The sequence below is a fragment of the Salvelinus fontinalis genome, chromosome 6, assembly GCF_029448725.1.
Source record: "Salvelinus fontinalis isolate EN_2023a chromosome 6, ASM2944872v1, whole genome shotgun sequence".
Taxonomy (NCBI): Eukaryota; Metazoa; Chordata; class Actinopteri; order Salmoniformes; family Salmonidae; genus Salvelinus; species Salvelinus fontinalis.
Window position 1 is genome coordinate 19,169,033 of NC_074670.1, and position 11,602 is coordinate 19,180,634.

General features: G+C 48.9%; 1 protein-coding gene across 2 annotated transcripts; it reads right to left on the minus strand.

Moving 5' to 3' along the window:
- Nucleotides 1-858: 858 nt before the first annotated feature.
- On the minus strand, nt 859-6,106 carry LOC129857280 (IGF-like family receptor 1). Of its 2 annotated transcripts, none has more exons than XM_055925359.1 (7): nt 5,717-6,106; nt 5,421-5,613; nt 5,260-5,299; nt 4,872-4,986; nt 4,599-4,700; nt 4,260-4,370; nt 859-3,376 (listed from the first exon to the last, which is right to left on the minus strand). In XM_055925359.1, exons 1-7 carry the CDS (start codon nt 5,823-5,825, stop codon nt 3,054-3,056), a joined length of 993 nt encoding a protein of 330 aa, XP_055781334.1. In that variant the 5' UTR covers nt 5,826-6,106; the 3' UTR covers nt 859-3,053. The 2 variants fall into 2 exon arrangements, with proteins under 2 accessions (XP_055781334.1, XP_055781333.1); XM_055925358.1 differs by having other exon boundaries at nt 4,260-4,421.
- Nucleotides 6,107-11,602: the final 5,496 nt, after the last annotated feature.

An 11,602-nucleotide genomic window follows, 5' to 3' on the forward strand; every position in this document is an offset into this window, starting at 1 on the left:
CTATGCACTTTTTTTATTTATAATGTTATTTGCTTAATAAAGATGTTAAGATGTTTGAACAAATCATACTTGGTCAATTGAAAAAATAAATAAATGCTGATATGACATTTATACAACAACATGCAATGTATAAATACAGCAAAATCGTTGGTTGGTGATAAAATCATGGTGATAATACATTTTGACATAAAATTATAATGATCAGGTAGCCATGATTGTGTGAGGGACAGGTTGGGAACTTAACTCTTCTTCTGAGCACCTGAGATTTACTATGCAATCTGACACACGTCAAATCAGTCATCTTGATCTTCTGATTTTGTGTGAGGATAATGTTCTATACACTGATCTTTACAGGACACCTACTGATTGTAACAGTCTGTTGAGGGCAGATAGCTGTCAACCGCTTCCGTTGAAAAACAGTTTTCCCTGCAGCCAATTCTGTCTAATCACAATAATTGGCAAAAAACAATCCGATTTTGACAGATACAAAAATTGTCAGATTAACACTGCCATTGAGAAAGTCTCAAAGAGAAGCATTCTTGCATCCTCACTACCTGCTATTCAAAGTGCTCTGAACAAATTAAGGGAATCGTTCACAAACATTGGCACATTCTAAGATACGATGACAGTATCAGTAATGTGTTTTCGGATCCCAATCAAAGGTGTTATTTATGTCCTTGTGGTAAAATGAAGCGTGAATTAAAAGTACGGATCTCGGAGCATCGTAGCACCATTAGGTGCAAAAACTCGACATACCCAGTTACGGCCCACTTTTTGGAAGTGAACCACTCGATTTCGTACCTACGTTATATCGGCATTGAACACGTCAATGCCGGGGGGGGGGGGGGCTCGGAGGGGGGGGGGCTCGACAATTTATTGTTAAAACGAGAGGCTGCCTAGACTTTGATTTGAAGCCATTATTGTGATTTTGCTATTCATTGTATATGTTTGTAGGCCGATATAGCAAAATTGTATCTATGATCGCATGCTATCCATTCATGTTTTTGTATGTTCTATATACAGTGGGGCAAAAAAGTATTTAGTCAGCCACCAATTGTGCAAGTTCTCCCACTTAAAAAGATGAGAGGCCTGTAATTTTCATCATAGGTACACTATGACAGACAACATGAGAAAAGAAAACCACATTGTAGGATTTTTAATGAATTTATTTGCAAATTATGGTGGAAAATAACTATTTGGTCAATAACAAAAGTTTATCTCAATACTTTGTTATATACCCTTTGCTGGCAATGACAGAGGTCAAACGTTTTCTGCAAGTCTTCACAAGGTTTTCACACACTGTTGCTGGTATTTTGGCCCATTCCTCTATGCAGATCTCCTCTAGAGCAGTGATGTTTTGGGGCTGTTTCTGGGCAACACGGACTTTCAACTCCCTCCAAAAATGTTCTATGGGGTTGAGATCTGGAGACTGGCTAGGCCACTCCAGGACCTTGAAATGCTTCTTACGAAGCCACTCCTTCGTTGCCCGGGTGGTGTGTTTGGGATCATTGTCATGCTGAAAGACCCAGCCACGTTTCATCTTCAATGCCCTTGCTGATGGAAGGAGGTTTTCACTCAAAATCTCACGATACATGGCCCCATTCATTCTGTCCTTTAAACGGATCAGTTGTCCTGGTCCCTTTGCAGAAAAACAGCCCCAAAGCATGATGTTTCCACCCCCGTGCTTCACAGTAGGTATGGTGTTCTTTGGATGCAACTCAGCATTCTTTGTCCTCCAAACACGACGAGTTGAGTTTTTACCAAAAAGTTCTATTTTGGTTTCATATGACCATATGACATTCTCCAAATCTTCTTCTGGATCATCCAAAAGCTCTCTAGCAAACTTCAGACGGGCCTGGACATGTACTGGCTTAAGCAGGGGGCCACGTCTGGCACTGCAGGATTTGAGTCCCTGACACGGCGTAGTGTGTTACTGATGGTAGGCTTTGTTACTTTGGTCCCAGCTCTCTGCAGGTCATTCACTAGGTCCCCCCGTGTGGTTCTGGGATTTTTGCTCACCGTTCTTGTGATCATTTTGACCCCACGGGGTGAGATCTTGCGTGGAGCCCCAGATCGAGGGAGATTATCAGTGGTCTTGTATGTCTTCCATTTCCTAATAATTGCTCCCACAGTTTATTTCTTCAAACCAAGCTGCTTACCTATTGCAGATTCAGTCTTCCCAGCCTTGTGCAGGTCTACAATTTTGTTTCTGGTGTCCTTTGACAGCTCTTTGGTCTTGGCCATAGTGGAGTTTGGAGTGTGACTGTTTGAGGTTGTTCACAGGTGTCTTTTATACTGATAACAAGTTGAAACAGGTGCCATTAATACAGGTAACGAGTGGAGGACAGATGACCCTCTTAAAGAAGAAGTTACAGGTCTGTGAGAGCCAGAAATCTTGCTTGTTTGTAGGTGACCAAATACTTATTTTCCACCATCATTTGCAAATAAATTCATAAAAAATCCTACAATGTGATTTTCTGGATTTTTTCCCCCTCATTTTTTCTGTCATAGTTGAAGTGTAGCTATGATGAAAATTACAGGCCTCTCTCATCTTTTTAAGTGGGAGAACTTGCACAATTGGTGGCTGACTAAAAACTTTTTTGCCCCACTGTATATCTGAAAAGGAGCCAATGATATCAAGCCACACCCGGTCATGATTACAGACACGTGTGTGTCCTTTGACGCTATATAAACTAATCACCCCACCGTGTTTGTCATTATACCCTGATGAAGACAGCTTGTCTGTCGAAACGTTGGTTATTAGGTCATGACATTATTGCATCTGAGCTACTAGAGTGTGCAACTCTTCGTTTTCAGGACACCGGGGTTAACATCTCTGCTTTAAGTAATAAGTGCCATGTTATCACAGTTAAATATCTTATTTGAACCCTAATGCAAAAGAACAGTGTTGCCAATCACTGCCTTGGGACTTTGGAAAGCATGCCTCCTACTGGCCCTCTTGTTATATCTCAGTGCCTTGGCAGGTGGTAGAGACTCGTGGTTGTATCTGGATGGTGCCATCTTTTCCGGGCCCAACACAAAACACACCCGGACTAGACAACCTTAAGCAAGGCGAGCTTGGTGAGCACCGCCACTGCGTCGTTCCGGTCCATCTCTCTCAGCAGCCTGGCCAATTGTCCTACAGTCCAGTCTGGGTGCTTGGTGGTGATCCCCTCCAGCACAGCCCTCAGGGGGCTCTTGCTGTCCCTCAGGGAGTAGGTGTAGGTAATCCAGGTGGCGGGGAAGGAGCAGCGAGATGCTAGGTGCCTGGTGTTCTTCACCCCAGGGATCTCCGGGTCCAGCAGGATCACAAGCTCCTCTAGAACGTCCAGGTTGTCCAGAACCGTCTGCAGCGGCGCCGACTGGATGTCAGGACCTGGTGAGACAAGGGGAAATATCACTAAGGGTGAGTTACGCGTCTGTAATGCTGACTTGTGTCAATCCAGAGCCAAATGCGTAAATCATGAATTAATGGGCCGTTCCACGAAATGAGTCCCTTTTGCGTAGTGTAACTTGGTGGAGAAAAACCTGATTTCACATCATTTTAACATTATGTCATGAGCACACAGTCACCTTAATAAAAAACATGATTTGCCATCTCAAGAGGTTAAATAAAATAATTACTATATTAAGTGGCTAATAAAGTAACCGGGTTGACGATTTCATCTTAAATCAGCTATGAATCCCCTTTGACAGAGGGAATGGAAGCTTATGTGTAACAGGGAGGGGCAATTGAATGCAATCTTCCCAATGTAAATTGTTGGGTAACAGAGTTGACTTGTTCTGCTCAACCCACTCAGTTGTCAACCTCAAAACACCAGAAAATGTACAAAAAGAGTAGAACCAGCTCACCTGCTTTTACACTATGATTTGACTATTAGATGTTCAATGTTTCTTATGAAACAATTATTTTAAAAGGAATAGTTTAAAGTCTTTTGAGTCTTTAGTCATATGAAAGACCTGATTTTTTTAATATAGACCTGGTCTATATTAAAGGGCACTTCATTTAATATAGCAGGCATTTCAAATAAAATATTGGTGCACAATTTCTACTTCAAATATTAAAGAAACACAAAAGGGACCCATTTCATGGAACCACCCAAATGTCATGGGAGATTTGAGCTGAAATTTGAGTGACGTGTTAAAACCTCAAGAGCCTTCTAGCAACTTATGGAAGAGTAGTGATGTAGAGGTACTAGTAATACCAATGAATAACAGACTGGTAGTAGCTCTATTAGTAATAGCACTTGATAACTCACTCAAAATGTCCTCTAGGCTCCTTGTCTCTGACTGTAGGAGAGCAACCTCTTCATTGACAGCTGCTGTTCTCCTACTGCTCCGTGACTGTTGGTTGGTATACAGGATATTGTCTGATGGGAGGCAGTTAAGGTTGACCTTAAAGCATGGCTTATTATCCTTATCTGTGTCAAACCACACCCATTCAAAAACAGGACAGGAGAAACGTGCGTTATACACAGAGTAAGGTAAGTGGAAGAGTTAAAGTGGTTTTAAGCAAACATGTCAAACCAGTTGGTCTGTGTTATACATTGACAGTTCGAAAATTTTTAATTCTGCTTAATGCTCATCATTCTGCTCACCTCTGAGCCAAAAGGCTCTTGGTCTTCTCCTTCTCTTCTTAATATAGATGAATAAGAGAAATGCAAGTACAGAGAGAACCAAGATGACTGTAAGCACTATCCCTGAAAGAACACAGAGGAGCGTGACAATGAGCAGTTAGACATGTTCAGCAGTATTCTAACAAAACAGTTTAGTCATATTTTTGAATGGTGAAGGACTGGTATTATCAAACTCAGTACCTTCTAATATTACTTCTAAAATGGCTCATATTTGGGGGTTGGGTTGTAACTTACATGCAGTCTGATGGTTGACATGTTCAGTTGCAAACGAATCAATGTGTTTGGCTGTGGTGGGATTTGATGTTGACATTTGGACCCTTAACGTTGTTGACCGTTGCACCTGTTGAGTCTAAAATGTGAAGTGAAGTCAACATATTAACTATGTCATTCCAAATGTAATAAGTTTGTTTTGTTTTCTCTTTTCCCTATTGGGAAGTCCTTGACAAAAATTGAAAACATTTGTGAATAAATGGCCTCCCTGGGTCACTGTTGTTGATGTAGTTTGAGTCTACAGAAGAATAACTGCCATGATAAGTTTGAGAGTGGACTTCAAAGTCTACCACACAAATGCTCTTAATAACTAACTAGAAACATCAGCTTCATCATCATAGATTAAACTCACCGTAGTACCCAGGGCTTCCTTCCAACAGCCTGTCTGGTCCCTAGATATAGGGTTTACAGTTAAACATGTTACTCAACCATCCACAACCAGATGAAAAACAAATGGGCATCTTTTTTTTCTTGTCAAAATTTGAAGCTATCCCAGACTGAATTTGAGCTCACCTCGATTCGCAGCATTGCGTGTCTGTCGTTGCGTTGCATTCGGACAGCTTTTGATAATTTTGGGGGCAGCTAGAACAGGGTTGGCAGGTCACGGATCTCCCATTATTGAAGGTCTGGGCGGCACAAGGTCGATACGGTCCTTCCGACTTCCCCCCATCATCATGCCTGCCACAGTTTGGACTAAATTCGTACCCTGGTAAAAAAAATGTATATTTGTTTGTAGACTACAAGTGTGCGCTGTGCACAAAACGTAGCAACATCAAATAAAGATAATATTTGCAGCATTTCAAGCTCACCTGGTCGGATCGGGTGCTGTGGATGTTGATGACATGGCACACATTTGTTTCTCAACTCATCCCAAAATGTATCCAAGTCATGAGAGCAATTATCAGAATAGTGACCCATCTTGTTAAGAGAAGACTCCCGAGTAGCGCAGCGGTGTAAGGCACTGCGTCTCAGTGCTGGAGGCGTCCCCACAGACACCCTGGTTCACAACCGGCCGTGATTGTGCGCCGCCGCACAATCGGTTTGTTTGTTTCAGTATTTGTAGACTGTCTGGACGAAATATCATACCAGACAGGATCAGCCTTAGACCGCTAGGAGGTGTTTCGCTCGATCGGCTGTTTTCTATGGTGGTATAGTTTCAGCGCGGAGACGCCAAAATCTGTCTTGAATATGCCCGCCTTCCCGCCTTTGGAACAAAGATTCACAATGTTAGGGCGGAAACTTGAGGATCGTAAATTGATACGTCAAAATTATATAATTATTCCTGTCTAAATAAAATAATTTAAAGTACTTCACCGGAGAGCATGAGCTTCTTTTTTGTTGCTGTGGATTGTTTCAATTCAGAAATGTGTTTAGGAAGCCCCGATTTGGGTAGCCACTGTGTGGCAGTAGGTCTAACTGATTGAGTTGCAGCTGTCAGTGAAAAGCGTCTAAAACATGTGTGAACATAGTATTGTAATGACCCGGCTGGGTCATTAAAGAGAAAAGAGACGGACTCCAGGTGTACAGGTCAGAACACAGGTTTATTCCTAAACTGGGCTATTGTTCAGGCCACAGCCCACGCTGCTAATGCCGAACGTACACAATTATACATGTCGAGTTAAGGTCACTCTCATAGGAACAGATCAAGGCCCGAACAGAAGAAGAGAGATATGAGACACTCATCCCTCTTTATGCATTTCCAAATCCCGCGGGATTACCCATCATACCCCCCCAACCTTTCCATCTGTCCTGACATATTTAACCCCTGCTAGTAGCCATGAGAACCATAACACACCCACAAACACAGAACACAATACCGGGTCGTTACATAGCCCCCCCCCCTTTCTAAACCCTAGCCCCTAGGGTTACACAACAAAATCCTTAAAACGACCCGGAGGTCGCATCAGTCTCTTGGGCCTCCCCGTGACTCTCCCCGGTGAACCCCCAGAACACTCCTCTGCCCCAATGTCATTTCCAGCGCCCTCCGAAGAAGCAGCCCCCTCCCCAGGCTCAGGTTGCGCTAGAATCCCCTCGTTAGACTGTTCCCGTGGGCTCACATCAGAGACCTCACTCCCATTCCCTACCGTTTTCCTCCCTCTGTAGGGTGCCAATCGATCCCGGTGGACCACCACCTTCCTGCTCCGTGGAGGGACCTCCACCCGGTACGTCACCTCCCCCACTCTCTCTATCACCAGACACGGCCCCACCCATGCACTGTCCAGCTTTGGGCACCGCCCCTTCTTGCGTGTGGGGTTGTGAAGCCACACACATTCTCCCGCTCCAAAGTGCCTCCCCCTAGCGCGCGAGTCGTAGTGGCGCTTTTGGCGCACCCCTGCGTTCTCGAGTTGCTCTCTTGCGAAGGTGTGAGCCGCTTCTAACCGGTTCTGCAGACGACACACATAGTCCGGGCCAGGCAAAACCCGGTCGCCACTATCAGGAGGGTGGCCAAACGTCAGTTCTGCTGGGGTGCGCAACTCACGACCTAACATTAGTAGTGCTGGGGAGCACGCAGTCGATTCTTGAACAGCCGACCTACACGCCATAAGAATAAACGGTAAGTGGGTGTCCCAATCTCTCTGGTGTTTTGAGGTAACGATGGCCAGCTGCTGTGCTAATGTTCTGTTGAATCTTTCCACCAACCCATCACTCTGAGGGTGAAGCGGAGTAGTGCGCGTCTTCCCCGCGCCTAACCGTCTACACAACTCTGTGAACACCCGTGACTCGAAGTTTCTCCCCTGGTCGCTGTGAATAGACTGTGGCACCCCGAACCGACTGATTATTCCCCCCACCAACGCATCAGCTACTGTCCCCGCCTCCTGGTCTGGGAGAGCGTAAGCCTCCGGCCACTTGGTGAAGTAGTCCATAGCGGTTAGAATCCACCTGTTACCGCTGTCTGTGGTTGGAAACGGCCCTACTATGTCTACCCCCAGTCTCTCCATGGGCTCCCCTACTGGGAATTGTTGTAGGAGGGCGTGTGACTGACCTGGAGGTCCTTTTTTAGCAGCACACTCATCGCACTGCCTACAAAAGTCCTCAACATCCCTCCTGTGCCTGGCCCAATAGAAGCCTTTACGCATGCGCTTTAACGTTTTGGAGACCCCAAAATGCCCTGCGCCTACTCCCCCATGAAGCTGCTGTAACACGCTCCCCTGCAGCCTTTTGGGCACCACTACCTGCCACGTAATTTCTCCAGTCGCTGGCTTTTTCCACCCCCTCTAGAGCACTCCCTCAGCCACTCTAAGGACTGTGAATTTAGCCCACAGTCCTTTGGTGACTGGTGATAGAGGGGCTACGTCCCCCCACGGCGGTCGTCTTCTCTCTTCCACCCACCGCAGCACAGGACACAGCTCTGCGTCCTCCTCCTGGCGACGCCTCCACTCCCCAACATCCACAGCCTCAAGCTCCCGGCACTCTGTCACACTCAGATGACTCACCGTGGCGGTGACTCCCTCCTCCCTGCACAGTTCTCTCTCTCGCTCCACCCGTTTGGCGCAGTACCCACAGCCATCCTCAGCACACGGGCGGCGGGACAAGGCGTCTGCATTGCTGTGGCGAAGGCCGGCTCTGTGCTCCACCTGGAAGGCGTAGGGTTGTAGCTCCTCCAGCCAGCGGGCAATCTGACCCTCTGGCTCCTTGAAGGAGAGAAGCCACTGCAGGGCGGAGTGATCCGTCCGGACCACAAACGGCAGGCCCCCCAGGTAGTACTTGAAATGGCGTACTGCTGCCACGACAGCCAAAAGCTCTCTCCTTGTCACGCAGTAGCGTTTTTCAGCCTTATCAAAAGTCCTGCTGTAATAAGCTACTACGTGTTCCCCATCAGAACCCCGCTGAGCCAGCACAGCCCCCAACCCCTCATTGCTTGCGTCGGTGTCCAGGATGAACGGACGGTTCGGGTCTGGTGAGGCCAGGACAGGGGCCTCCATCAGGGCCCGTTTGAGGGCCTCAAACGCCCGCTGGTGCTCTTCGGTCCACTGAAAAACAGTGTCCTCCTTGAGTAGCTGGTTCAAAGGAGCCGCTACCCCCGCAAACCCCTTCACAAACCTACGATAGTAGGATGCCAGCCCCAGGAAGCTCTTAACCTCTTTTTTTCCCCCTGGAACTGGCCACCCCCTCACAGCCTCTACTTTGTCTGGCATCGTGCTGATGCCCTCACCACCCAGCTGATGCCCCAGGAACGCCACCTCCCTTTGCATGAAATGGCACTTTCCCGGATGTAATTTTAGCCCCGCCCCCGAGATTCTCTCCAACACTCGCCTAATTGCCCCCAGTGCCCCCTCAAACGATGTGCCGTGCACCAATATGTCGTCTAAGTACACAACACACTCGTCTCTCGGAACCCCCGCCAGCACTCTGTCCATGAGCCTCTCAAAGGTGGCAGGAGCATTACAGAGCCCGAAGCACAGCACCTTGAACTGCCAATGGCCCCTATCTGTGGAGAAGGCCGTTTTTTCACGTGCCCCTGGCGAGAGGGGCACCTGCCAGTAGCCACTGCGCAGATCAAGGGAGGAGAACCACGAGGACCCTCTCACGTGGTCTAGCGACTCATCAATCCTCGGTAGGGGATAAGAGTCTTTAGTGGTGACAGAATTTAGGCCCCTGTAGTCAACACAAAACCTAAGTTTACCCCCTTTCTTAGGCACCATGACGACCGGCGCGGACCATGGGCTATCTGATGGCTCAATGAAATCAGCCCGCAACATGTCAACAATAGCTGTGTCTGCTGCTTCCCTCCTGGCAAGGGGAATACGACGGGGCCGAATTTTAATGGGTCGGGCGTCCCCAGTGTCTATTTCGTGCTGAACTAGGTGCGTTTGTCCTACCTCATCTTCCCCCCAAGCGAAGCTATCTTTAAAGTCCAACAGCAGCTGCTTTAACTGTCTCTGTTGTCCCTCATCCAGACCCTGACAGTTCTTCAGCCACACAGCCTCGACGGCGTCGATAGCTTCCTCCTTCCCCCCGTCGGGCTGATGGGTTGAAGGGGCCAGTGTGTTTTGGGCTACTGGGCTGCCTGTGCTTGCACCATGATGGGGAGTGAAGGCCGTCGCCACCGGAGACAGCTGCTGGGATGGCACAACGACCAAGGGAGCAGCCGGGATGACCGGTGGAGTTTCTGCAAGCTTGGAGGAAGACGGAGGAACAGCCCTGCCCCCTGCTGGCCCTCCCGAAGGCGACATTCCCACTGTGGGCCCCCCCGACAGCCTCAAAGTACCTGACGCTAAGTCCAACTGAGCCCCACAGTTTTTCAAAAAGTCCATTCCCAGTATACAGGGGTCCTGCACCGCTGCTACCCACACCGGACACCCCACAGTTCTCCCCCCCACAGTCACAGATAGCTGACACTTCCCTAACATGGGGGCTAGCTCCCCCGTGACAGTCCGTAGCTGGACATGGGTCGGCTCCACCCACACCCCAACAGGTAGTATGTCTGGTCTCACCAGGGTTACTGTAGAGCCCGTGTCGACCAGGGCCAAACATTCCACCCCCTCTACCTTGACGACGACATTGCAGAAGTCCCCAACGGTGGTACGTCCCACCACAACTACCGGACTAGGAAACACGGCGGCAGCTACACCCTGGGGGAGCAGGTCCCCACCCTCTTGTCTGCGCTGCTGGGTACCTCCTTTGCTTACAGTGGGTTCGGGGGCGGGGGGGTGGGCCCGCGCTGCCCCCTGCGCGAGAACCCGTTGTCGTTTCTCTGGTGACGGGGGAATCTGCCACACTCCCGCTGAATGTGGCCAGGTTGGCCACAACCCCAGCAGACAATAGGAGTTGAGCTGACACTGCGACGTTGCCTGGAGCCCCTCTCCATGACAAGCGAAGCAGTCTTGACTAGCCCGCCCAACTCGTCAACCCACTCTGGCTTTGTGACCCCTGGCACCCCAGCCACCGCTGCTCTCACCTCTGGTTGACTGGTGACTTCCACTCTCACTCCCTCACCCCAGATCAGCTCCCTCTTCCTGGCTATCTCCACTGCAGCCTGCAGAGATGGTGGGTCCGCCATCTGAACATGCTTACCCAGTTCGGTGGAAGAGAGCGCTCTAATAAAACTGTCCCGTGCCAGCTCGTCTTGCACCCCAATCGGCATAGTTGCATAAGCCCGCCTGGTCAGGCTCAGAATACCACTTGCCAACGCCTTTAATGATTCCCCCTGAAGTCTCTTTTTGTTACACAGTTCAATACGCAGCATGTTGGGCTGCGCGTCGCTGTCGAAACGGCCCCCCAATGCCTCCACTAGCGCACCGTAGTCGCCCCTATCGCCCGGGGCTAGCGTTAGCAGGCATTCCGACGCCTCCTCCGCCAGGCTCAGGGCAAGCTGTAACGCTTTCGTCTCGTCAGACCACCTCCCGGCTCTAGCCAACAACTCGAATTGAGTGAAAAAAACTTCCCATTTACCTTGTCCATTGAACTTTGGTAGTTTAGCCGCTACCGTGGCTAATGGCAATAGGTCGCCGCCATCTCTGTTTACATAAGCAGGCCCAGCCATTTCCGCACCCGGTGACGTCGATATCCCCGTCGCCGTGACGTCTGCTCTCGAGCGATGTGAAGGAAAACCCGCCAGTTCTGCCATCTTGCTGACTGACAATTTAACTCCCGCCAAGTGGCTCTCAAGCCCCTCCACGGCAGTCGCCGCCTGACCCTCCCGACCGGGTACCCCCGAGCTCACAACGGACACTCTGTCCGACTCTTCCTTAATT

What these genes read in the sequence shown, in the direction of transcription:
- LOC129857280 (XM_055925358.1), bottom strand. Translation starts at nt 5,825, where the DNA reads ATGGGTCACTATTCTGATAATTGCTCTCATGACTTGGATACATTTTGG. An exon ending in ACAGCACCCGATCCGACCAG is followed by an intron (nt 5,614 to 5,716) that starts GTGAGCTTGAAA and finishes TTTTTTTACCAG; the next exon opens with GGTACGAATTTAGTCCAAAC. An exon ending in GAGCCTAGAGGACATTTTGA is followed by an intron (nt 3,377 to 4,259) that starts GTGAGTTATCAA and finishes TTGTCTCACCAG; the next exon opens with GTCCTGACATCCAGTCGGCG.